The 27952-nt window shown below is 40.7% G+C and overlaps 2 protein-coding genes across 3 annotated transcripts in view; one reads left to right on the top strand and one right to left on the bottom strand.

Annotated features, from left to right (window-relative positions):
- Positions 1 to 9252, bottom strand: part of sh3kbp1 (SH3-domain kinase binding protein 1) — a 33264-nt gene extending 24012 nt beyond the window's left edge. Inside the window, exons 1-2 of one of the 2 annotated variants that reach the window (XM_071484678.1) lie at positions 9013 to 9252; positions 1843 to 2000 (exon numbers count right to left, since the gene is read on the bottom strand). In XM_071484678.1, coding sequence (XP_071340779.1) covers positions 1843 to 2000; positions 9013 to 9016 — 162 coding nt within the window. In that variant the 5' untranslated portion in view covers positions 9017 to 9252. The remainder of the gene's footprint in view (positions 1 to 1842; positions 2001 to 9012) is intronic. The other variant, XM_071484676.1, reaches the window with a different exon arrangement.
- Positions 9253 to 12587: 3335 nt separating this feature from the next.
- On the top strand, positions 12588 to 27382 carry tfr1b (transferrin receptor 1b). The gene is made up of 19 exons (XM_071484675.1): positions 12588 to 12689; positions 16626 to 16677; positions 16925 to 17138; positions 17763 to 17958; positions 19380 to 19517; positions 19624 to 19708; positions 19950 to 20072; positions 20183 to 20278; positions 20398 to 20537; positions 20829 to 20998; positions 21118 to 21237; positions 21669 to 21754; positions 21843 to 21906; positions 21993 to 22060; positions 22141 to 22208; positions 22702 to 22792; positions 23001 to 23228; positions 23474 to 23623; positions 23823 to 27382. The coding sequence occupies exons 2-19, from the start codon at positions 16645 to 16647 to the stop codon at positions 24033 to 24035; spliced, it is 2283 nt and encodes a 760-aa protein (XP_071340776.1). The 5' UTR covers positions 12588 to 12689; positions 16626 to 16644; the 3' UTR covers positions 24036 to 27382.
- Positions 27383 to 27952: the final 570 nt, after the last annotated feature.

The raw sequence follows: 27952 nt of genomic DNA on the forward strand, positions 1-27952 counted from the left end.
CTCACAGTCTCCCTCTGTTTTTCTCTCTCTCACACACACACACACACACACACACACACACACACACACACACACACACACACACACACACTCATACACAGCCTTCATGGGCCCATTGTGCAGCTCTCTGACTGTGAATGAGAGCTGTGACATTCAGTCAGCACAAATAAACCACCTGACAACAGATGGACTTCTTTTGTTCAGCACAGTGTTGCCCTTGGCTTGTGGCACTTTTCGACTTCCCCTCATGGCACAGTGAAGGAGGTACTTCCCTCTTCTCATCAAAGCAAACGCACTGTTTCACTGCTGCACATATCAGAGGCATCGACTGATGTTAGGCATCCCTGAAATGTATCCACCTGATTTACTCTGAGCCACCAGCAGACAAGGATGGGATTGCTCCAGCTGCTCGTAATTCGTAATAATAAGTAGCCGCTAATAGGTTTCAAATTAGCCATTGATTCAACTGGGCTCCACCACTTGAATGTGAGTCATTACAATTAAGCAGTGTTTTTGTCACAAACCTGGTAGCTGCGCCTGCATGCTGATATTTAACCAAGGGAATGAACCTAACCTTTTCCTGTGGTCTGATCTGAGGTCAGTTTGTTAGTGTACAGTTGTGGAGAGTCAGAACCACAAGTGGGCTAATTACTTTTCCCTCCAGCTTTCAGTTCAAGCAGGGATCAACAGCGACTGGTTGCACCCTCAATGAGTCAGCGATTGCTCGGGTCACAGTTCAACAGATTTGAACTTTCGGGGGATCGTGGACTGCTGCACCGAGCCGTCGCAGCACCACACATGCACAACGATGAGGAAGTATGCGCAAAAGATGTTTTTCTATGATAATGTGAAAACGCTATGAGAATGAATGCATCAATGTGCTTCAAATACAGTATCTCAAACAGTATCTGAATATATTTACATATTTGGCACGTTGAAAATAACCTTAATAGCGAACATTATCAGTAACATGTTTGCAGACAACATGACAGGAAGTGACCACAGCACTATCAATTGTTTTTTATGGTTATGTTTATGCACTAGAGCACATGGTTAAAGTCGGGTTTAAAACAGAAAAAGTCATTTATTTGATGTACTTTTAACCAAAAATATGATTTTTACTTAATCTTAACCAACATGTTTTTGTTGCCACAGGCAGGAGTCTGAATGTGGACCCTGCTCCCTGGTGTCAGAGCTTTGTACAACCCAGTCACCACATCTCAACCCAGTTTAACCATGATGAAATATTGTGGAGCGAATTGCTGGACAGCGATCATCCTGAAAACACCTGACTGAGACATTTTCTGTTGATTTTTTCCACCAAATTATCACCCATTTGTATCATATTTGGATATTAGTGTTGTAATATTTGACAGCACTGTTACTGGTTGAACATGCTGTAAAAGGTGGCATAAAACAGCCATTGGTCTCCAAAAGGGTATGACAGAAAGAAATTGGGGCACCACTGACTTAATCTATTCTTACCCACAGATTCAATCTGTGGCCGGTTTCTGTCTGCCTTCACTCTAACCTCATCATCTGCTTTATCTAAAAGCAAATACCAAACACAAATTCAACCTTAATATAATCCATTTTCATTTAGTTCTTACTCTGATGCAACCTTAAACCCTGTCTCACCTTATAATAAAAGTCTAATTCTAAAATAACGCAAGAAAACACACACACAAACACCCAAAAACAAGCCATGCCGCAGTGACAAGCTGCTAACTGCACGTTTGCTTTGCTGCTGTGCAGAACCTCCTGTGGGTTTATGAAGCGTGTGAGAGGCTGAGAATGTGGAGAGAAAATGAGGAGGGGGGGGGGTTGACTGTGATTACTCACCCTGACAAAGTTATCCGGGAACAGCCCCCTGCGTCCGCCCAGCTCTCCCTCCCACCATCCTCCATCGTCCCGCCGTATGTTCACGATGATGTCACCCACCGTCAGGCTCAACTCATCGTCCTGCTGAGCCTCATAGTCAAACTCCACCACGGCCTCCACTGAGCGCAGAGGAGCAGGGTCACAGAGAGAGAGGACGAAGAGGACAGGGTTAGTGTGTCAATAAAAGGTCAAACAGTGCAGTGGTGTCACCATTGTTCCATATTTACTCCGTGGTTTTGATTTTGATGACTGCGCCGGTTTTATTTACTTATTCAAAACAGAGAGTAAACAGCTGAATTTCACATCACGACACTGTTGACTCTCGCCTGCAACGCTGCTGCAATAAAGTAAACTGTATTTAATTTCTCTACGGTGCAGCTCTGACTCTGTTTCATTTCCTCAAATAAAAGCCAGGATTTAAAAAAAAAAAACAAAAAAAACGCCAGCTCGCAAATATGCATTGAAAGGCTGGAAAAATCCTCAGGGAGAGGGAGGTGGAATTACCTGTACTCTCATGGCTCAAATGGCAAATTCAGCACAATGTAAATTTCCACTGAGCTTATTCCATCAGTACAACAATACAGTCGTATCACACTCACCACTGCTGCGCTGAGATTTGCTTTTAAACAGGGAAACTGTTTTCACTCACTAATTAAAGGTGCCAGGAGAGTTTCTTGTAAACAAATTAAAATTATGTTTACATTCAGTGTTTCTTATTAAAACGTACAGTGTGCATCCTTCAGGGCTAAAAACATGTTGAATGCATTTCCTTTCTCACGAAACGAGACCGTTTTGCCAAGTAGAACAACAGCATCGCAGCGCAAATACGCTTGTGGTCAAGTGACAAAGACCTCTAGTGGATAAAGTATTTAAGCAAAGGAGGAAGTCAGGTGACAAAGTCTGGGACGCTACTCCTTTCCCATTTCCACCTGACAGTCAACATTGGATTCTTCTGATATTAAGCGTGACCACAACAAATCTTAACCACGATGACGCAGCTCCCGTAATCTTGCCAATAGCTGTGGTTACATGCACACGTTTCTCATTCTGGTTGAAAATTTCAGGTCCTCTGTTTACACGGGGCGTGATTTGATGCGGCCTCTCTGTGCGTCTTCCTTACTGGCTATCTTCAGTCAGACCGGTTCAGCTTGAACCTGACCCAGTTGTTTTTGTTCCCAAAGATAAACATTTACCATACTGTTGTATCAGATCAAGACGCTCATTAAGTTCTCAACAGTGATGTGCGACGGCGTCGGAGGGCACAGACTTAGGTTTCGTCATCCTGCTGACAAAGGCAGAGAGATCAGAAAATGCTTCAATGTGTCATTCTAGAGGCCATGAAATCCAACAAAAACAAAGATTACATTTAAGTACACGCAGTTCTACTGAGTGTACTTTCCAGTGGGTTTTGATGTCTGCGAAACGGAACACTTCTTGCAGATGATGTGCGCACAAAGGTTCAAGGTTGAAGGTTTTTTTTTTACTGTTTTTTTTATACAGAGCATTGAGATGAGTGAAACAGTGATGGTGAACTCTCTCCTTGCACCTGTTGAATGGATGTAGTACTTAGTACTTACATCAAGGTCTCCTACTGCACTGAAGCTTTAGTGTTGTCCCTCACTTGTAAGTCACTTTGAATAAAAGCATCTGCCAAATAATCGTAAAAAAATGAATAAGAATAAAATACTAACATAAAATAATCACAGGTAAAAGTAACATTGTTAAAAGGTAGATCAATAAAACCGGACTTGACATGAAGTCGACCAGGACATAGTCGAGTCCTGCCCTTTGAGTCATCGTATGAGTTTTAAAGTAAAACATCTGTACAGGAAGTGGCGTCTCATTAACAGTAGCTTGACACTGATCAATCAATGGCAAAGGAGATGCATCTGGAATTCACTGATGAATGAAAACAGTGTTTCTGTTAAAAGAGGGGCAGCAGACTGGTGAATATTACGCCTATGATACTGTATGGTAGTTTTAGAATTAGTGCTGTGTAAATGTGCATTATGTTGAATTTAAAAAGACAGAGGACAAACATGGAGGAGGTTTTTCAAACATCAGTAACAGTAAATTAAAACTGAAGCTGTTAAGAAAACTACTGAAATGTGGTAAAATACATACTTTTAAAGAAAAGGGGAAGTAAGTGAAAAAGGCCTGTGGCTGACAAAGGCCCATTTCAAATAAAAGCCTTTAAAAAACACACACACACACACGCAAACTTGTCTTTCTTTCACTCTAAAGATCACAAGAACAGACACACACATATGCACGTACACAAATACCTTAAGACCACTTGTGCAGCTGCAAGTTCTGAATGCCATTCTACATATGACTTTTTCAACCCTAACCCTGTGCACGCACACACACACACACACACACACACACACACACACACACACACATGCATACATACATGCATGCATATTGGCCACTAAGGCCTGATCCTTGTCTAAACTGCGTGGGCAGCTAAAGTGGGGGGTGGAGTGGGGGAAGTATCAGGGGTGGGGTAACCATGGGAACAACAGCATAAAGGGGTAGCTATGACTCAGACGCACTGGCATCCTCCCTAAAATGATCTTCCCCTCACCCACATACGTAGACCCACAATGATGTCACTTGCCAAAACAAGACCACAACTCTTCCGAAATGCAGTTGTGTTAATGTAGAAGGCAAGGGTGTTTCTGAGGGTTCATATCACGGGGAAGTAGAAAAAACTACCACCAGACATCAGTATTATGCAGACGACGCAGGCAGCAGTAGTCCAACTTGGCCTGCTGCTCAGATGGGGAGGATATGATTCTGGCTTGAGATAACTAGAGAGATCAGCTGCAGACAAGACGACGACGTGGCATACATACCCTTTTTTTTTTTTTTTTTTTTTTGCACTCAGTTATAGTGTTTATAGGGAAGTGGCAGATACCATGAGAGAGTGGAAGTGGAAGGTTCTTCAGCAAGGAGAAGTGCGTATAGTGAATTTCTTGTGAACCACATTACAGTACATCTGAATGGCATAACAGGACAGCACACTGCAGTCCATCCACCCACCCACCCACGTCAGTCAACAACACATACACCAGTGAAGAAGATGACAGATTGTGGCTCTGCACAGAACGCACATCAGTGAGAAAAAGAAGGGTGCAATTTAAAAGAGGCACAAAGTTAACACCAAATAAGCTCAGGAGAGGAGCTCTGTCTGATGTAAAGCAATGCAGAAGGAGTGGAAACTGATCCCTGCAATAGTGGCTGGGATTTACAAAGCCTGAAAAAATGTACCGTTTACTCCTGTTCGAGAAACTGCAGCACTTGTCTGTATTACGAAATCACTGAGACTATTTTAAAACATGAAACTATATTTGAGACTAATTTTAAAAATGTCCATTTTCAAGAGGAAGCAGTGGGCCTGAGGCTGATTACCACAAACAGGGCAGGGAATTCAAAAAGCTGTGAGAAACGGACTAACACAATGCTGGTTTCCATCATTACAAGGCGTCAATGCAAACAGAATGGTTCGAATCGGTGGCCCGGCTCGCATCGCCACTGGATCTCAGCCAGGAACAGATGACCCTTTCCTCTACTGAGTATGTATTACTAGAGCCTGCAGGGTGGCATTGCTTTCCTTGACCTAGGATGCACCAACGTCGCATTGCATAGTTAGATTTTATCACAATGCAGGCAGAATGAAGACAACAAGAATCCTTTTCAAATACCAGCAATGACATGTGGTCAGATGGCATCATCCAGATAACATATTCAGATGCAGATCGGATATTAAAACCATGGGTAACTAGGGAGACAGTGACAAACCAGTGGCGAGCTTAGACTTATTAGCATGCGTAAGCTGATTGTTGTGATTTTATGGCTTGTTTGCTATATGGTTTGGTCTCAGTAGCTATGTATAATATGCCCCCAGTATATTCGGCAGCTAAAGAGCCAGATATTTTTCTCAGGGGTTGGTGGAGACTGATGCTAAAGTTGCTATATGTTTGCTTATCGTGTCAGCAGAAAACTGTATGCTAACATGCTAAAAAGTGCTGACAACAAGTGCTCAAGTTTGGGCCAAACATGTGGAAGAAGGTGACAGCACCTTGCCTAGAAACTTCAAATGTTTTACCTGCTTTACCACAAAAAAATGCTTGATGTGGTAAAGCAGGTAAAACATTTGGAGTTTCTAGGCTGTAGCCTCTTTGCTAGCTACATAGTTTTATGTAGCATTTGTATTTTACAAATATATAGACTATTGTAGGAGCCTAAATGCAGTGTATTGACGTTGGACTTAATACTTTTAGTTTATATGTAAGATAACTAATATACAGTGGTTGTTGAAGGAAATCAAGGGATTGTTTACAGCTCATATTTACATGATGTAGCACGATGTGTCAGAGGTTAGTTGTTTATTCCGTCACTAAAATGGGGTGTAAATAATGTCACGTATACAACTTCATGTGTGTCAAATTTACTGAGTGGTCCTGTGGATTTTTTTGACGTGAATTTCTATTTTTACGAAGCGGATTAAGATGCAAAGACTGATTGGAACGTCAAGATAAGGCTTCATTCTTGTGGAAACTTGCAACTATAATAAAATTAAATAAAAAACTGTCTGCATTTACAGCTAATATTAAACAAGTTTGATGCTTAACCAAGCATAGAGCCCAACAATATTAGTCAATTAATCAATAGTCGACTGAAAATATCATTAAGACTTCAGTTCACCAATTTAGCACTCCCCATCAGTGGTGGGTCATTGTATTTATTTGATGAGTGTGTATGCAAGGCTAAAAAATGACATTTTTGACATGGGAAAGAATGTTTTAAAGCATAAAACAAAAAAACGACATCCTCAGTCAAGTGGTCAAGAATTCACACTCAAACTCAAAGAGGAACTAAGAGGAGCTTGTGGCGTCCACTGAGCAGCTGTGGTCAGTTTAGATAAGGGGAAACTGCAGATGCAGACACACTTAACTCTGCAAAGCCGCGCTGACATTTCGCTAGTTTCCAGCAAGCCTGTGTTTAACTCTGGGTATGTTACAGTGTGCTGATGATGTCAAGAGCAGCTGTGTCTGTTTCTGTCTGTAAAACATTCACGCTGGACCAGAGCCCACTGGGAGTCAAAGCCACCCACTCCAACTGTGGCTCAGATCACAGACTTCAGCAAATTCTCCCACATTAAAGGAAAATTCCAGCCATTCGCCGCTCATCACGCAGATATTTTGTGACAAAGTGTTTGTAATTTATTATACTCCTTCATCCTGCACTGACCTCTATTTCTAATTCACTCCCATTTTGAAGAATGCCTTTTGACAACCCCCCCAGATAAGGATTTTGTGCATTCATCTTTGGGTTTTCAGTGTAGGTGGAGGAAGCCGTGGCGACAGCGTCAAGCAAAGCAAAAGCAGGACAGAGAGTGACAGTGTTTCAGTTTCAGCTGAGAAAAGTGAAACATGCCCTTTGGCTGCTTTGTATTCCTTCCTGTTAAGAATATTGGCAAAAGAGAAAGTGGTCTGTAGTAAAACCCTTTGTCTTCAATTCTGAAGGACATCACAGTTATCTCTGACGTTGTTATTCTCCTTGAACACTGAAGCAATGGCAGAATTAGTCTGGTACTTTGTCTTCAAGTGCTCTTGTTGTACTTTGACTACAGGAAGAAGCAGGTAAATAACCAAAACAAAACAAAAAAAAAGATTGTAAGGTTTGTTGCCATAAGCCGTTAAATAGTCCAGCCCTCCAGAGCCATTTTACTGTATGCTGACATTGAAAAGGACTTCTAAATACACCCAGTGGCCAATTTATTGCACTCGTACAATCTATTGCAAGTAAATACAACTCTTCTGTCTGAAGGGTGCTTTCAGCCCTGAGATCATAGTTAGTGATGGCGTTGTACTGGACTAGAAACACCTCTCAACGTCATGTAGTCCAGTACAACACCACCTGTAACTATGAATTTACACGTTTCCTACAGCGTCACCATAAAAGTAAACATCATCAAGTACATAAAGGAAGCTGTTGATGGCTGGGCTGTTGTTTCGGAATTGCCATAGATTGCATTGGTGAACCCAACAGAGATGTCAGATTCTGAATGTAGATTTTGAGGTTGATAAGAGAAAATAGTAGACAACTTGGCAGTCAAGCTCAGCTCTGCTTGTGTGACTGCCGGGGCCCACTCACAACTAGCTGTGGTCCCTGGCTGAAGCCAAATCACTTTCAGTTTAGGTAACATGCATTTAAAGGCCCTTGTACTTAGCAATTTAGTTGATACTGTAATTTAGTTGTGCATATGTCAAACGAGTGTGCAATTAATTCAACTGCCACAGCACATACACACACTGAACCCGGGGTTACTGAGGGTTACTGAACAAGGGCTGCAACTAATAACTATCTTTGTTATTGGTTAATAACACAGAGCACTCACTTGATCAACAAACAACTTATTCACTTTACAAAATGTTTCCTCTGCAGAGCAGTGACAAGTTGTCTGAGCCCATACAGATGTATCAAAGCTAGAAAAGGGAAGTATCTTGATATCTGTTAAATAACAAAACAAATTTGAATGAAGTAGTTAACTGATTACTCGACCGTGAAGCCTGCAGCCAGTTCGCTGGCATGCATTGTGTGGAACAGCGCAGTGCTGTGGGAAATGATGGCGATCACAAGAAGAAGAAGGAGAAGAAGAAGAAGAAGAATGTCCCACGGCAGGCCCGTCTCATCCCACAGACACAGGCTCAAACACTGTGAAACACCAGACGGACAAGAGAGTGAATGTAAACGTGTCAACATCTGCAACTCATCAGTCTGATCCGCCGCTCGCCCTGAAATCGCAGCCGCGCCGCACACCCACGCTCGGCTCCCTCATCGCGAATAACGCGTCGGAAACGTACGAAAACACTGCGAGACGGAGAGCCCGTGCGGTCACCGACAAACAGCACGGCTGTGTATGAAACGACGTCAGCGGAGGTGAGGCAGGGAGGAGAGGAGAGGAGAGGAGAGGAGAGGAGAGGGGGAGGACGGAGAGAGGCTGAGCCCAGCGCGCATCTGGACCGGGCGTTTATTCCTGCCCATCCAGATGCGCAGAGGCGCCGGAGGCTATTTTAGGACATGCTGCAAATAAGAAGCAAAAGAAGCGTCGCGTCTCACCCATTTATGTGTCCCGGTGTGCTGGTGGTGCTCCTGCAGGCTGCTTGGTCAAGGGAGAAGGTGGTTGCTTCAGGTATAGAAGGGGGTTTGCGCCGGACCGAGCCCCAGCCTCCTGCTCCACCAGAGATCCGCTACAGCAGCGCTGATGCGGGAGGAGCGTCAGATGAAACCATATTCCTTCCTCTTTTTTTTTTTTTTTTTTTGTCTCCGGTGACACGACAGAGGAGGCAGAGCGAGTGGCCAGAAAACGGAAAAAGCGCTGATGAGCAAATCTCTCTCTCTCTCTCTCACTCTCTCTCTGCTGCCTTCAGGTGCACTGCGTAAATTCCGAGTTCCCAATTTGCGTTTTCTTTAGGGGCAGATACGGGAACGATGTGACATAATTTCTTGCACCATGCGTGATGCACAGATTGTGGTGACACATTTTCTCTGTGTTACTGGACAGCAGGCTTTAATACTAAGAATTAGCTGTTTTATTGTGGCACATTTTATTTCTCCCAACAAATAGGTATAAAATACTGTAACACACACAATTTTATTCAATTATTTAACTGTCCTTTTATTTAATTATCATTTTTATTTAATTGTTTGATAGCTAATTATTTATTAGATATTCGTATTCAATTCTAATAAAATGAAAGCATGTTCCCCTTGAATAAAGACCACCTTTTCGTTAATTCTGTCAAATAAAGCATATTTTTTCTGGGGCACAGCCTGCAGACCCTTTTAGTTTCGTTTAGCTCGTGGTTTGTTTCTACACTTCACAGTACCTTACATTTCATGCACTGTCATACCACTGCCTGCCACACTTTACAGGCTAATTCACATTTCAGCCCACTTCATTTATGAGCCTACGTAAATATAATTAATAAATGATGTGATGTGATTTGCGGGTCCCACTGGCTGTGTTATGAGAAATGAAAGTGCCTGGTCACAGGCCCATGTTGTACATTGTGCTCCAGGTCCAGCTCTGCATTCTATGTATAATAATAATAATAATAATAATAATACACGATCCAAACAATATATCTTGTGCATAAAAAGTAAGCAGTAGATTCAATATTACAGGCCTAATTGGTGTTGTTTGATTTTATCTATATTTCAGTTATGTAATTCATTCATATCAAAGTTGTTGTTAACATGGTCTTTTATCTTAGCAAATAAATATGAATCCAGTATCACCAACTTCTATCACTTTTTTCAAGGTTGTTCATGCTCGATTCATTAAGAATTTCAAGATTTCCAACACCCTCTGAAGGCAGCATGTTCCCGAGCTCTAACCCTCGCACCTGTGCTGCCCAAATCTCGCGATAACTACCTATAATAACGGCATACTGTAACATTACTGAACACAGCACCTTATATTGATATGATGTCAAATTGAATATTTCACATGATTTACTGCATTATCACTGTCATCAGTGGTCTAATTGTTTAAAGACTGAAGATTAAAACGTATAGAATTGATCAAAAATACGTAAATAAATAAACACACACACTCTCTTTCTTGCTCTCTCTCTCTCTCTCTCTCTCATGCTCACACTCCATGCTAAGCCCTGCAGTGTTGTCCCCTCTGGATCAAACCACAGGCAGGCGAGAATGTGCTGGTGGCAGCAGAAAGAGGGCGGTGAAACGATGCAGAGATAGGGCAGAGAAAGAGAGGAGGAATTTGAGTTGGGTTTTTTTTCTGTCACAATCAGCTGTCACTTGGGTGGACTACAGTGACAGAACAAGCTGCTGTACAAAAACAAGAAAGATGAAATCTGATATGATATAGAACAGTTAAGAAATGGCATCCACATGACCACAATGGCCCTTTGTAATCGCTTCTCAGGTATCTGTGATGCAAGAGATGATACTTCCCTGAGCTTGACTTGAATCAGGAAATGATTTTGTGGATAACACTGCAAGTCAATATCTACACGCCCTATGAATAAATGATAAATGATCAGAATTGTGGAAAAAAAAAAATAGCACTATCAGCGTCTCCACCTACAGCTGTTATTGCTTGTGTTCCCAAAATGATGCTACAAAGTACTTCAAGCTAAGCAAAAAATATTCCTGACAATCTGCAGAAATAATCTGTGCATACTTTTAAGTACAGTACAGAACAAGTTATGAGGGAAAACACTGCCACAATAAATGATTAAAGAATCAAAAATGTCTAGTGGGGAATGGACAGATTTGAGTTACTTTAACTTTAAATGAATTAACAGAACTAAATAATCTGACTTGGATTAACTCAAAGCCTGAGTTTCAGAAATTAATCTCAAAATGTTGCTTAAGATGAGTTTTTTTTCATTAAAATGTACGTGCTCAGTCACACGAATTCACTAAGTGTAAACCAGAGGCCAAAAAAAAAAAAGTGATATTATGGTAACTGCTTCCACAGATCTTTTCTCACATCCCAGGTACCATCTGTGCTGCTGCCGTTTGCTTTAAGAGGGACAAATTGTTTCCTCATCTAGAGATGGAGGTTAATTCTCTCCTGAGATGGGAAGTCATTTTAACACAAAGCACTAAGGTGACACCATCTGGGACAGTGTTGCTATTACAGAGTGTGCTGAGTCTCTATTAAATTTCGCCACCTACTGTACATGTGGGAACAACACAAACACACACACATTCATCGGGAGGAGTCTGAGCAGTGCAGATGCTATTTCCAGCTCTTTCTCACATTTGTTGCTTGATGTCTCATTCAAATCAAGCTACAGCTCGTTTTTTTAGGCCTGTGTGAAAATTATTGCCATGGGGAGGAGGGCTTTCACCTCATATTTGACTTTGTTTGGACCCTTCCCTTGATTAGTTGCAATTGGTGGAACTGCAGCTTAAGATGCTGATAGAACAATAAGAGCTTTTAAGTGAGCAGTTATTAGCACTGAGATTGGAGCACAGCACATCTGAGCACAAACACGTCTGTCTCCGACAACAGGAATTATTTTTCTGCAGCTGTGTCGTGGAATTTCATTTGTTATAATCTCAATATATATAAGGCAGCAAAAGTTATGGCATCTTTTTTTCTGTTTGGGCAATGTTGCCACAATAGGATAGATCTATTTATATAACATATGGCTAATATAAGACCATATATGTAAACATACATATTTGTATGGGCTAGATGTGTATGTCAATATATGAAATGGTTTCAATTTCCAATAGGTTTCACACATAATTTCTACATACACGTTTTTATTAAATTGGAAATGGAAATTCAATATATGCATATATGTTACATTTGTGTATGGGATTAAAAATATTTTTGGAATATTCTTACAGGTTTGGCAGATTTTACCACAAAAAAACAGACTATTCTCAGGCCTACTCCATAAACAGATCTGATGCATTGAAGAATTTATTATACTTTTCAGGTGTCAAATAATATAATACATATAATTTTTGAATTTAGTGGTTCCTGAAGTAAAATAGAAGTATCTCACTATAAAGTACAGTACAGCAGTAAATGCAGGCCTATTTTACACCATCGGATGAAGGATGACAGTTATGTGCAGGGGAGGCCCTTTGCTCTGACTCGGCTCTGGCCCCATGAATGATTAAATCCGTCCATGCAGGTGAAACCACGTGACTGATTATGACATCACGGGGGGAGGCGGAAATGCTTCAGCCGTATAAGGACACACAGGAGCAGCGCAGCAGGCAGAGACCGTCTTGAGATAAAGGTGAGTAAACCTGCCCCAGACACGCAGCGGTGTGTTCGCGGCCTCGGTGGTCGGCTTGTTGTGTATCCGCTTCGCCCTTCGCGTTAGTTCGTCTTCCGGTCGGGGGGCAGAGCAGATATGGAGGAGGACATGTCCATGAGCTTCACCACCAGTGATGCTGCTAATCCTGCTGCTATATTCCTCCTGACCCGCAACATATCCCTCCGCGTTTCGACCCTAAAAAAAATCCACCTTCCAGGTGTTTATTATAATATTTGACTGTTTGTGACAATGGGAAGTTGTTGTTTCTGCTTCGTCAGATGTGAGTGTGTATGGAGGTTCATTCGTACCCAAAAATACAAAATTCTTCTCCTCAAAAGTAAAAAAAAAAAAAAGAAGAATATTTGGTTAGACATGTAAAAAGTCTGTAAACGTGACTGGAGAAAGTCTGCCACCTTACAGAGTCCATGTGGAGTCACTGAATGATGCAATGTCATGCCACCACTCCCTAACGCTTTCCTTAGACCCATTTCATTAGTTTTTTCATTTACAAACCTGTAGCAGATGCTCATAAATCAATAAATATGTTTGGACTTGATATAAATGTAACTTTCATCTTTATAATAATAGGCTGGCCCACATGATGACTCAGAAGATTAGTAACAGCTTGACTGGTAAACCTATTTTTCAAATAATGTTAGTATAAAATAAATATTCTAATGAGGATTCCTGAAATGTGCTTAAGAAAGAGTTTTCTATTTAAAGTGTCTGTTTAAATGATTAGCAGATTATTTGATCAGTTGATTGATTATTTGATAATTAAATGTTTAAGTGATTTTTCTGTGCAAAAATGTCAAAGGTACCAACTTCTCAAATGTGACTATTTGCTGGTCATTTACGGTACATTGTGACACATTTTAACCTTTCTCTAAAAGAAAAAAAATTGCATATCCTGGGATTCGGATATTGCACTTGGCCATATTCTGATTTCAATACATTTCTGATTGATTGTTCAGCCCTAGTTGCAGCCCTAAACTATTCTAATAATTACCAGTTCTTTAAATCACAAATTAAAAACATCCCCCCATAAATCGAAATCATGCTTTGGACTGTTGGCTAGGCAAAGATTTTGTGGTGACACAATGGTGATAGCTGTTTTTTTTTTCACTATTTTCTAACATTTCACAAACTCATTAGATTTTTTTGACACTGAAAGTAATAAATGCAGCTCCGACGCTGTTTCTGTCATTCAACCTGAAACATGCATATCTGTGCTTTACTGCTGATGTATCTCTTGGGCTATAATTGGCAAAAACACAGCAAGGAAATTTTGCATAAGACAAAAAAAAACAACTCAGGAGTCTTTTGAAAGGCATGGCATGACTGAGCTGTTCACGCTCAGTCTGAGTTTGTTAAAGGTGAGATAAAGAGGGAACTTTTACTGTGAGACGGTTACCGTGGTAACTTATGTAGGGACAGAGGCAGCAATCTCTTCCATTATGCTCAAATATTACACAGTCATCCTCAGCTCAGCATAAAATCTATACACTGTCCGTCTCTATAACACTCTGAGAAGATTAAGACTGGGTGTCCAGCTCCCCTGCACTGAAACACTTAAGCTTTAGACATGTTTAGACACGTTGGTTTCTATGATAGTTATCATATATCGTAGATTATGTGAATATTTCTGAATGGGGATGGTTGTAATGCAGCTGAAACGACTTTAAGATGTTAAACTGGACTAAATATAAATATATATAATATGCTCAATGGTGACATGGTTGCATCACATCATATCTGCAGATTTATCAGAGACCAGTTTGAGCTCGGTGAGGTGTTTTAACAGCTTTTCAGTTACTATGTGTCCATTTACTATGCTGTGGAATGAGATTTCTGAATGTAAAATAGACATTAACGTATCCACTCATCTCTCCAATCTGACTTTTGACTGTTGCTCCTGGTTTTTAAAGATCAATGTGCATTGTCACATTTTTTTTTTTTTTAGCTTCACAGAATTAAAATGTGGAGGCTCTGCTCTTCATTTACCCGTTGCCATTGTGAGTGGTAGTATTGGAGCTCCAGTTTCACCTGTCAGGCCTCAGGATTAAGTTCAGAGTTTGTTAAACCTGCTTTCTGAAACAGACACCCTGGTGTAATACCATGGGTTGTGTTTTCACATCAGTGATATCAGTTTCTCTCTCACTTAGGAGGGAGGACACTGTCTGAAACATAAATTCAAGGTCAACACAGGAAGAAACCACTTTTGCAATGATCAGGTTAATTTCATTAATAAAAAAAATTGAATGAAATCTGGATACTCTGCATATTTGTATTATCTTTTAAGGAAGGAGGAATCAATAGCTGTTTCCGGCTTCATTTTCAGGAATAAGGAAGGGATTGGTTTAACTGGTAGGGTTAGTGTGTAGTCGCATCAGTCTCCACCTGCAGTATAAGGACATACTTGAGAGGGTTTCAGTCAAAACACACTTCCTCCTCAAGCTCTGAAGAGATTGCATTTATGTTTATGAATGACACAAAGTATTATTGTCAGGTGGAAACACCTCAGGGTCACGTTTAGCAGGTTAACAGGGTGTTAGTGTGATAATGAAGGTCAAACCTGTTCCTGGATGTCATTTTTGGGACATCTGAGATTTTGCACCTGGAGCTGTTAAAGCCACTAAATAGAGCTTTTGTCACTGATTTTTTTTTTTTTTTTTTTTTTTTTCATTTTCAGCTGATCATTTGGTCTATAAAGTGTTTGATCAACAGCAAAGCATGGGTGTATTTTGAAAGGTTAATGAAACTGTGTCATGAAAATGTGATCACAGGGTTTCCCCCCCAGATATTACCCAAAAGTCAAGTTGTTCAGATTATGATGCAGCCCGATGTTTCGATTAAGTCGGTTGTTAGGCGACGGCCTAAACATATTTGGCATTTGATGTTGGAAATACCCTGAACGTTCATGTTTGATAAAACTGGTTTGCACAAAGGTGTGAATGGTTTGTTTTAGATGGAACACATAACAGTGGATCACAGTTCACTGTATTCATCAGTTTGTTTTATTTTATGTTAAGTTGCATACATGTGCCATATCACAATCTACTATGTACTTGTAAAAATATGAATTAATGTTGCGACTGATTTCAGCCATATTGCCGTCCCTAACCATGTAAGTGTCTAATCTTCATTATCGATTAATCTGCTGATCATCTTCTCAATTAACTGTTTGGTCTATAAAATGTGGGAAAAAAAAAAAAAAAAAAACAACTCAAGAAGGGCCCATGAAATTTTTCATTTTTTTCCAAACAACAGTTCAAAGACTGAATAAAGCAGCAAATCTCCACACATGGGAAGCCTGATTGAGGAGTAATGATTTATTGATTATCAGAAAAGTCCCTGATAATTTTTCTTGTTGATGATGGAATAAAATAATTAAAATGATCTGACAGGAAAGTTTGTTTTGTCATATTCAGCAAATTTAAAAGCGCACAACGTTCAGTGATTTATGGAGGCAGAAACTTCACATCAGTCCTGCTCAACAAAATCTGTCGCATCACCACATGATAAACAAAACACGCACAGTGCACACACAGTACAGTGGATATGAAATACGGTTTTTGATGCTGTCGCTCCAGTTTGGGTTTCAGCCTCAGGAAATGGGCCTGTTTACAGAGAAAACAGTCTCCACCCTCAGAGTTTACAGAAAGCAGCTCTGTTCTAAACCTGAACCACCACATGTCCCCTCTCCTCCTCCTCCCCCTCTTCCCCTTCCTTCCCTCTCAAGATTCAAGATTCAAGATTCAGAATGAACTTTATTGTCCCACAGAGGGGGAAATCACCGGTGCTGCAACATTTCTTACAGAAAATATATAAATGTGTTAATGAATAACAAACTGTGTCTCTCTCTGTTTCGGTTTCCTCTCCTCATTATCTCTTTCTTCCACTTCCTGTCTTCAGATTAATAACTGCACCAACAATGGATTGGCTGAGGTCTGTCTTTGACAACCTGGTGAGTGTTTTCTATTTACATTTAGAGTTGATGTTTTCCACATTTTCCCATGTTGTTTATTATGTGATGGAGCAGGTCGAGTAGACGGTCTGACGTCTTGCTCCATTTTTCAGAAGCTGTAACTAAAAACTGTAACTATTTCAAGATAAGCTGGTCCTCTGTGAGCGTCCCGTCCTCTCCTGCAGCTGCACATTGCTCTCATGGTTTCCACTCTTATCTTCCCCTGTCTTTGTTGGTCCCCCTCCAGTTTAAAAGCGAGCGGTACAGCCGCTTCACCCTTCAGCCGGCGGAGGACGGAGAAAGGCACGTTGAGGTCAAACTGTCCGACGACGCCACGGATGACGCCACGGAGGTGGAGGGCCAGGCGGGGGGCTCTCCGAGCTTCAGGCCTGCTCCTCTGCGTCAGAACCGGCGTCACATTTGCTGCCTGGCCCTGGGAGCCCTGCTGATATTTGTTACTGGTAGGTCATGCTCATGGTCATCTTTAAAGTGTGTTGCTATGCCAACCAGACATGATGTTAGGGCTTTTGATTAATTTGCCAGTTATTGTCTTTATTAAACGATTTCATTGCTCAGTGTATAAAATATCAAAAATAAGTGAAAGATGCTCATCACAGTTTCTTGCTATTACATTCTGCAAACAGTCAAAATCTAAAGTTATTAAGTTTACTATGGAAGACAGAAACACAAACAATATTATTAAATACACACATGCAGAACTTGGTACCAGGTTTTCACCAAAAAGAAAAAAAAAATTGCTTAATCTGGGAAAAACAATTAATCAGTTGTTAAAGTTTTTTCTGGGTAAATTGACAATTCATCAGATGACACAGGGTGCAGAATGATTTATCAAATAAATGCAGAAACTTTGGAGGAATTATTGTAAATAAATGACATAAATAAATTATTGTAAATAAATGACATAATTCAATAATTCTTTGCATTACTTTACTTTCTTTTCCTTAATGGCCTTTATAAACAACAATACCAGTTTATCTGCAATAATCTTAACCCAGCCGATACAGTTGGTGCCCAGATGTCTTGTCCAGGCTCTATTTTAAAAACAGATGTTGTGTGTCTTCAAGGCTACCTGGTTGGTTTCGTCAGCCACCGTAAACCTCGGGTGGAGCCGCAAGCGAACCCGACGCTGGAGGTGGAAAATGAGCTGAAGGCGACTCCGGCTGCTGTCGCACCGGCTCCAGAGATGCAGCTGGACTGGGATGACATCACCAGTCTCCTCACCAAGAAGCTCACCAGCCAGGCCTTTGACAAGACTCTGAGGTAAAGTTTTAACGTGCACGCCCTCAAACCACATTCAGGTTAATGTCATTATGCTGAAGGTGAGGCCAGGAATGAACACACCTTACCATGCAAACAGCCAACAGTCAAACAAACTTGTTGCCAAATCATTAACGAACAAGAAAATGATCCCAGGTTAAAAGAAAAACAAAATTAAAATAGTCTCTCAAAGTAAATCCTGTTTAAATAGCCAGGTATACTTTTAGTCTTCATCGCCTTCAGCGTCCTGTGAGTGAAGGAGTAACAAATATGAATCAGCTGGATGAGGGGAACATTTTTATTTTTAGAGTGCTACACTGCACAAAGGTAGAGAAGACGAATGAGACAGAGGAATGCTCCAATAATGTGATTATGTAAGAGATGATATCCGACAAGTTTCATGACTGTAATGGACGGTGCTGAGGCAAAGAGCCAGACAACTTTTTATCTCTCCTCCTCCTCCTGCTCTTTGTTGACTTGGACTTACAGATTCACACAAATATCAAACATGTACAAATATCAAGACACTGTTCATTCTGTTTTTAACAGGTCACTCAAATAAAAACTAGCTCCAAGCTCTTCAACAGGATCACAGGCCATGCACAGTTTCTTACAGTACATACCGAAATAAAGGTTACACACCACTAAATATCCTGATGATGCATCATTAAATGACCGGGAATCATGGATCGGCCTCTGGCCTGAAATTCTGGGGTATGGAAAAGAGGGGATTCGGTTCTCCTTTGCCGCTCTAAAAAAGTAGTTGCCAGTTGCTGCACAGCACAACTTCTTGTGTAGACTGCTGTTTTAGAGCAGCGAAGAAGAATTGATTTCCACGAAAACTGCTGTTTTTATTAAGGTGTGAAACTGTGAAGTTAATTAATTAATACTGGTATCAGTATCAGTAACATCTCTAGCTTTATGTCCCTTTTGTGGTCTTTACACATCTCTGTGGTCATTTTGTGTCTCTTTGCAGTAGTTTTACGTGTCTGTAGTCTTTTATCTAAACTCTGTGACTGTTAAAAGTTCTTAATATTTCCAGATCTGGTCCAGAAAATAGTTTTCCTTTGGCTGAGGCTGTTTAAAAGTCACTCAAAAATGCTTTGTGGTTCTGCAGGTCAGTTTGTCATCCCTGTACAACCAACAGGTGATCCGAGTTGAATAGCAGCCTTGAAAACAGCTCAGCCTTGTCATTTTGAAACGCTTCATTCCAAAACTGTGTACTGGGTCTGTCATTTCGAAACATTTGTCTTAGTTTCCTTGAAACACAAAGGCTGACATTAAAAAAAGTACGTTGTGTCTCCTAAGAGAGAGCATGAGTCAGTCTGTAGGCCTTTTCCCTGAGGTGGTTAAACTGTACATGAGTCATTTCAGAGGCCGAAGTGACAGAGATGGCAGAAAAATTTGATTTGGTTCTTTCGCAGGGACTTTGATCTGCCCAGACATTCAGCAGGAAGTGCAGAAGATATGAATCTGGGAAACCACATCTTTGAGGAATTCAAGAAGCTGGAGATGGATCCCTGGACTGACGTCCATTACGCTCAGCTGCAGATGCCAGACAGGTTAATTTGATAAATGAATAGATTCTGAGCAGTGAAATAAAGCCTTACCAAAAAAACAAAAACATAATAATGATATTGTAACAAGCCTTTGTCTTCTTATTGGCAGCAATCGGCCAAACCGTGTCCTTTTTGAGTCAAATGACTTCAAGCCTGTGGGGTATCTGGCCTACAGTGCTCCCGGGAAAGTTCAGGTGGGTCGATACAGTTGACACAAAATCAAAAAAACGTCCTTTAAAATGTTCCCGTTCTTTGCACTTAACGTCTTTTAGGTCTTTTCTTTCTGTTTAATAATGTTTTTAATGGATTATGTAAAGCAAATTGAATTGTCTTTGTGCTTTACAAATAAACTTTCATTGACTTGTCTTGGGAATGGGATTTGTTGACAGCAATATGTTGAATGCAGTGGCCTGTTTGACTTGTGTGTGTATGTAGGGCAAGCTGGTGTATGGCAACTACGGTCGTCAGGAGGATCTAGACGTACTGCAGAAGAAGAACGTTGAGCTGAAAGACAGTGTTCTGCTGCTCCGAAGTGGAAAGATCAGCTTTGCAGAGCAGGTTTGTGCTGATTTCATGCCCTTATATCAGTTGCACCAATGTCTTGGTTTCTAGGGAACTCAATCTCAGCTTGTTTTTTTTGTTTTTTCTTGTGTCTATTGTTTCTTCAGGTGGATAATGCTGCAACAAAGGGGGCCTCTGCTGTTCTAATCTACCCTGACCCTCAGGATTACAAGTATCTAGCAGACACGGCACTGTATGGACACGTAAGTTTGCACACGCTGATGTCATAGCTTGTACAAGCCAATAAACCAAGCAGCAGTCTCAGTCTCATTTGGCACAGAATCACATTGTGTCTTAAGCTTTGTTTCTTTGTTGCCTTCAGGTCCATCTGGGTTCAGGAGACCCTTACACGCCTGGATTCCCTTCATTCAATCACACCCAGTTCCCCCCAACTCAGTCGTCTGGTCTCCCTAAAATCCCCGCCCAGACGATCACCGCCAACATGGCCACCACTCTCCTACAGTAAGGCCATCTGCACACAAACGCACACACTTTAAAGGCTCATGGTTAATCATAGGACATGCAGTATGTCACCAACTGCTTGTCTCAGTGGGAGATATATTTGGCTGCTGCATATACTCAGCACAATAGATGCGTACATTCATTGTGGCACTTGGGACAAACGCCATTAACCCGAAGTGTAAGGTCACAGCATTTTATTTTTTCTGGAAGTCGACTCATTCTGTACTAGATGAATAAATGTAGAAACTGGGAAACTGGGCACAGCGAGATAAACTTTCTCCTCCCCTGCAGGTCAATCGACGGTCCTGAATCAGACGCGAGCAGTGGCTTTAAAGGCGGCTTCAGCTCAGTATCTTACAGACTGGGAGGCAGCAAGAACATCACTGTCGAGGTGAACAACGTGCTGGTCAACAGGGAGATCCACAATCTGTTTGGAGTCATCAAAGGATTCACTGATCCTGGTAGGGATTATATTTTTATTTTTAATTTTTTCAGTGGAATTATTATTATTATTATTTTATTTTTTTTTCTTTATTGTACATCTAATGTGTGTTGTGTTGGTGTCTGTGTGTGACTGCAGATCGCTACGTGGTCCTGGGAGCGCAGAGAGACGCCTGGGGTAAAGGTTATGCCAGAGCTGCTGTTGGCACCTCCATACTGATGGAGCTGGCCAAGGCCGTTCACGACATGGTGGAGAACGGTAACTAATATAATACTCCACACTGCTTCAGTTTAAACTGGATTATTTATTGGATTTCACCGTCCGAAATCACTGTGTCAGTCATGAGTATGTGGAGAGGAATTAGTGGTTAAGAGGGAGATTCCACCACGTTGGATGAGTGAAAATTCAAAGACTTTATTTTCTATTACCCTCTAATATTTCTGCTATTTTAATGTATAGATTCACAACATTTTTTTAAAGGATTTTCTTTTATTATTATCAAGGAGCATTTTGAGTTTCATGTTGGGCAGAAGATGTTGGTAGTAGATTAAATTGCCCATTAAATTCTTGTAATTTGCAATTTTATTTTTACTGTTAGTAGTACAGAGACTTGTGTGTATGTTACTCTGTACAAATCAGTGATATAATTCATGCATGTGTGTGTTTTTTTTTTTTTTTTTTAATTAAAGATGGATTCAGGCCGAGGAGAAGCCTTGTGTTTGCAAGTTGGAGTGCTGGAGAGTTTGGAAATGTTGGCGCCACTGAGTGGTTGGAGGTAAGAACTACAAGACTTTGATGAAGGTGCACAATAAAAGAAATTATCTAGTGTACTACAAATGTTCTTTAATATCTTTGTTTTTCAGGGTTATATGTCCTCTATTGACAAAAGTGTTTTCACCTACATCAGCCTGGATGGAGCAGTTATGGGTATGTACAATCCACACCCACAGTATATCTCAGTGCTCATGTATTGTCAGTTAAGTGAGTAATTTTTTTTGTTTTGTTTTCACAAGGTCGAGGAAGCTTCATGGCCTCAGCCAGTCCGCTGCTCTACAGCCTCATTGAGAGGACAATGAAGGGGGTAACGACAAACCACATCATGGTGATCCAGCTCCTTTACAAAACAGTTGAGTTTGTATTGACTGTGATTTGTCCACACAGGTGAGGAATCCTGTCGGTGATGGCTCTTTGTACGACAGTGTGGGAAAAGAAAAGTGGCAGGCCAACGTGTAAGTGGAGTAACTAGTTTGTAATTTTTTTTTTGTGTCAGTTAGGCAAAGGTAATATTTCCCTCTTTTTTTTTTTTTTTGAGAATATTAAATTTTTTTCTCTTTAGAAATGTAGTATTTATTATTATAATAAATAATAATAATAATAACTTTAACAAAGAAAAAAAACAGCTTTGACAACCTAAGCAAAAGCAATAAGACCAAATGGCTCAAAAGGCAATATAAAAACAGAAAGTCAGAGTAAGGCCAAACTAAAGCAGGACAGAAATAAGGTAAAGTTAAGAGGGAAGACATACAATATGCTTCAGTATAAATAAGGCCAATTTAAGTAGATGCCATATAAAAGCAATAGGAGGAGCTCCTTGTTCACTGCCAGCTTTCAATAATAATTAATTAATCAGTGTAACGGATGACCTGCTGAGACAGGGTTGAGGTTCGATACCCAGCCCCAACCATCTTTTTCATGTACAACTTTGCATTGTCATGTTAACAGACTGAGGCCAATGACGATGGACGACCCTGCCTATTCCTTCCTGGCCTTCTCTGGAATTCCCTCCATCTCTTTCCACTTCATCTCTCCCAATGTGAGTCTGGAAACATTTACATTATCCTCCTCTTGGTTGAAGCAATCTGATTATACTGGAGCTTTTAAATGAAGGTGCTGCCTCTGGATCAGCTGTCTCTTCATCTCACCACACCACACAAAATAATATTGCTTTCTGTTTGCAGTTTCCTGACATCAACCCTGTGCGTATTCATTAAGTGTGTATCTGTGCGTGTTTGTGTCCACAGACTGAGTCCTACCCTTACTATGGCACCAACCTGGACAACATGGATCACCTCAATTACCAAACCAGCCATAGCACTGGTGAAATGACAGCGTTGGCGGCGCAGTTTGCCGGACAGATGGCCCTGCGGCTGGTCCACGACCACCTGCTCAGTCTGGATGTGAGCCGATACAGCAGCATCATCACCCGTGCTGTGGCCCAGGTCTACAAACACGTCAGCCAGCTCACACAGGTCGGTCTCACTGCTGCTCTCACACATATTTATATCAATAATTTGGGAACATGTCTCTCTGTGGTGGGCTTATTCAGTGCTCAGGGTTACATGCAGCTCCTCTATGGCCTTGCACGTAAACATCTGTGCTGTACATGAAACTAAAGCAGTGCAATGATTATTGCACATATGAATAAATTAAGATTCTCTGGGTAAGAAATTAGCTTATTTTGATGTGCATTTAATTTTCTGTTTTTCTTTTGTAGTCTGGCCAGCTGAAGGATGTGAGTCCCAACTGGCTGGCCCGTGCACGAAGCTCCTTCCACAGAGCTGCTGCCAACATCGACACCGCCATCATTAACACTGACTTAAACGACAAGGAGGCCTGTCGCATCCTCAACAACAGGATCATGAGGGTAAGACTCCATTCTGAAAAACAGGCTTAATGGCAGCCCAATAGGAACTCAGGAGTCCTATTTACAAAACATAACAATAATTAAAAGTATCCTCAACGTGGAAATGTTAGGAGTTAAAAGTGACTGACAAGGTCCCTTCCTCTCTCTCCACAAGCTGCATCACAGACGTATCGTGATCTTGTCTTCTTTGTCATTCTAGGTTGAGCACTCCCTCCTCTCTCCATACGTGTCCCCCATGGAGACTCCCTTCCGTCACCTCGTGTTGGGCCGCGGCTCCCACACGTTGGCATCCATCGCGCAGACTACTGACATGGAGCAGCTCCACACCCAGCTGGCCCTCGCCACCTGGAACCTGCAGGGTTCTGCCAACGCCATGGTGGGAGACATCTGGGACATCGACAATGAAATCTAAAAAGGGGGGTGGGGGGGTGGGGGTACAGAGATGTGTGCGTGCGTGTGTGTGTGTGGTTGAAATGAAATCTGAGGTTGTGAAGGAGCTCCAGTATCAGCAATTAAGCACAAGCTGTCGATCAGAGGTCTCACCCTTTAAATACAGGCTTATATTCAAGTTTCTTTTGTGGGGAACAGACTCTGTCCCACAAAGAACCAGAAGGAGATGAAAGTGGAGAAAAGTTAAAGAAAACAAAAAAAAACTGTTAACCAGCAACAAATACTTGAAGAAATATAATGCTCCTGACAAATGGCCTCCTCCTGGCTCCGGCCTAACACATCGCACCTGACCGAGCTTTTTGCTGTGACCTCTTGCCATCAAAACACTGAGAAACCTTATTTATACTTCCGTTTTTTTTTTTTTTTATCAGTGGCAGTGCCCACTATAAAGCTATTGTTTGTCTTTTTATACGACATTATCGGAAGCAGTGCCTTCCATAATTATGACGGTTATACTGTCTGATCCTACAGCAGCATCTGCTACACAAACGACTCCTCAACTGTTGCTGACAAAATGGAACCCCTGGTAAAGTTAGACTTTTATTTTCTGGCCTTTATTTTCTCCTTACACACGCAGATCGATTACACTCCGAGAAAGCATGCACCATCGAAATAGTAATTTTTATTAAATTACTTCTTGACCAAGCGGGCTTCATCTGTGGTGCAAAATCGTTATTTTAAAAAACTTTAAAAGGGAGAAATGAAGGACAGAAAGAGTTTTTCTTGATTTAGCGTCAGGTACTGTTTTGATTTATCTGTCAAAACCAGGAGCAGAAAAAAACTAAAACAGTCTGGATAAAAGGAATTTTTTTATTTATAGACTGCAAACCCAGAGTTAAATTAAATGTTTAAATTGATTTATTCTATGCTTGAGGACAGGATGAATGCTAAATTAAAAAAGAAATGCATAAAAAGCCATTTAGAAACTAACAATGATGGTATCAAACCCCCATTTTATTGAAATTAACAACTGAGCTGATTGGGTACATAATTTGCAAGAAAGCCATTTATGTTGCACAGTCTACTTTGGAGCACTTACTAATGTGTTAAAGTTATCGGGAGCAGTGCCTTCCATAATTAAAACCCATTATCGGAAGCAGTGTCTTCCATAATGACAAGCAGTGATGGTAGTTTTTGTCTACCAGTGCGTGTGTGTGTGTTTTACAGTACATGTGTATTTATCGGGAGCAGTGTCTCTCATATTTCACTTGAAGGGTGGAACAACTTATCGGGGACAGTGTTTCCCAGAGTTTTATACTTGACATATTTATTTGTTATGTCCTTGTTTCTGGAGGGTCTGTGTTTGTTTGTGTGCGTGTGTGTGTGTGTGTGTGTGTGCGTGTGTGCGTGCACTGTCCTCCTGACCTCCAGCGTGCATTTCTTCTGATTTCTTCTGTTTTGCTTGTGCTTCAATTTCTGATCCATAACACAACAGAATCTGATGACCCCCCCATTCTGACAGGCCCATCAGGATAGACGAAGCAGCAAATGTTCGCTGTGCACGCTGTGTAATGTAACTCAGTGTTCCTGACAGCATTTTAACCATCTCAATATAACAGAAGCAGGAAAAGGCTTAAAGCCTCCACAGGGGGGCACAGAAGAGCTGAAGGGGAGGCAAAGATACTCTGAGAGGGGAATTTAAGTCGTCTTTTGTTCATAACCCAGTCAAATTTTAACACAACTACCCGAAAGCATATTGACATCATTCGGTCATTCTTCCTGAGCAAATCTAAATCTCCAGTGTCCATTACAAACAAATGTCCATGAATCTTTTTGGAATCATAGATGAAAGACGACTCAGAACTTGCCTGAAAATCATCACATTTTTAAATTTTCTTCAGTATCAAAGTAGTCCAGTCAGCATTTGTCTGTACATTCATAGGTTCCTTTCAAACAGGAACTGCTAATAGTTAACTCGTCATATTTTCAATGGCACCAGTTTGCCAAAACCTAAACAAAATTAAGCTAAAAATGGGGCTCAAAGGAGAACAACAATACCTATTACACCAGCCCCTTTTCTGAGCTTTTACAGTCTCTTGCTGTCTGATGACTTTTATTTTTCTCTCTTGTTTCAAGTAGGCCTATTTGTTATTGTCTGCATGTTTCCATTCATCAGATTACCAAAAACACCTGATCCGTTTTCAGACAAATTCCTATGACTTTGCACAGGATTTAAATTCCAGAAGGACCAGAGAGGCCCCACAAAAACAATGGATAAACAGTAGATAATAACCCAGACTGGATTAAAATCACTAACCTGTGCAGGTAATGTTAAAATCAGCCCACCTCCCTTAAAGAAAGAAATGCACTCCGAATGGGGCTTTAGATTTCTGTTTTGTTTTGCAGTCAATCAGCTCAATACACAAACACACAGAAGAACATGTAAATGCACTGCATACATTATAGTTAGCGACAAACCTGATCAGTCAGCTGAGTTATGTTCAGACCTGGTTTGTGTTTCTTTGGTTTAGTGACTTTAAAATGACCACAGATGCTGTTCTACATGTGAATACACTCCTAAACCACAACTCTCTCTGCATGTATTTCAGTGCCATATTTCCACTTAACTGCATATTATTGTATTGCTTTACTGAGGTGTAGCTCAACAGACTGGACCATATTACAAACATTTCAAATTAGGGTTTCACCAATACGTTCTGTTCAAACAGATACAAGATGTCTTTCCTTCTAGCAGCTGATAGCTGATATTTTATTTGACCATTTTCTTCCTTTTTAAGTTAGATAATCAGTGTTTTCCCCAGCACTGCACTGTCAGGCTTCTACAGCAGCTTTAACAGGAACATAATAGCATGAAATATAATATAAAACCTATATTTATATTCAAAAAGGGTAAATGTTCCCACAGGTTTTATTTATTTCAAAATAAAACCTGCTAACACTTGATTTAGCTTTAGTCAGCAAGGAGCCATTGAACCCCTAGTATAAACTACATTTAAAATCTGCTTTATTTTATTTCAACACGCACTAAAGAAGTAACAAAGTGTACGTTTCATTATTCAGATTATGTATGTATGTATGTTGTTTCCTCATGTCAGTTCTGTTGAGCTTGTTACTGTTATACTTTCCTACATCTGTTGCAAGAGTTAAAGAGAATTTCTAAATCCTTAGATGGAAATTGGGAGCAAAGGAAATTGATTTCCTACTCACTGTGTTTTCCAAATTGTAACTGTAGCATCAACATCAAAACCTGTTCAGTATGATTTCTGTACTTAAAATTTACTGAAATGATGTGTCTGTGGTTTCCATGTTCAGCAGAAAAGAGTAATAAATCCTCTGTCTTAGCATCCAGTATGTGTCAGTTCGTAGTTTTTATTTCAGTAAAGAATGAAAAGTGCCTTGAATTCACTGCAGAGGCTGCACAAGTTTACACTGTTTTTTGTCTTGTGATTTGGATTCTTTACATTTTTGTCAGATTAATTTTGTTTTACAGCAGATGTAAAGGGCAAAATCAAGAGTTTGCATCTTTCATCTTTTAAAATGTTGAGAAAGTTTGCGAGGATCTGAGCGGAGACAAAATGTTTCTCCAATCCAGTCTTTCATCAGTGGCCGTTTCACGTGAATGCCATTATTCGTTATTTAAACATTTTTCTACTTCCGCTGATGTGCTTTTCAGATTAAAAGCACCATTTTCAGAGAGCTATGCCCTTTTAACGTGTAAAAACCATGGATGTATTATAAGACCTGGATGCCGGATCTAAAAATGGCGCCATTCAGTTCAATACAAGTTGCTCGCCTGGCGCATACGTCGAAAAAGTTTCTGGCTTCCGGGTTACTTCCGCGTTATGCGGCCCATAGAGACTGCGCAGTAGTGTCTCTCCCATAATGCCTTTGGGCAATGAGAACGAGCGAAAAACGTTC

This window comes from Trachinotus anak, unplaced genomic scaffold (assembly GCF_046630095.1).
Source record: "Trachinotus anak isolate AG129_WGS33_773 ecotype Australia unplaced genomic scaffold, CSIRO_AGI_Tana_v1 ptg000009l, whole genome shotgun sequence".
NCBI classification, from domain to species: Eukaryota; Metazoa; Chordata; class Actinopteri; order Carangiformes; family Carangidae; genus Trachinotus; species Trachinotus anak.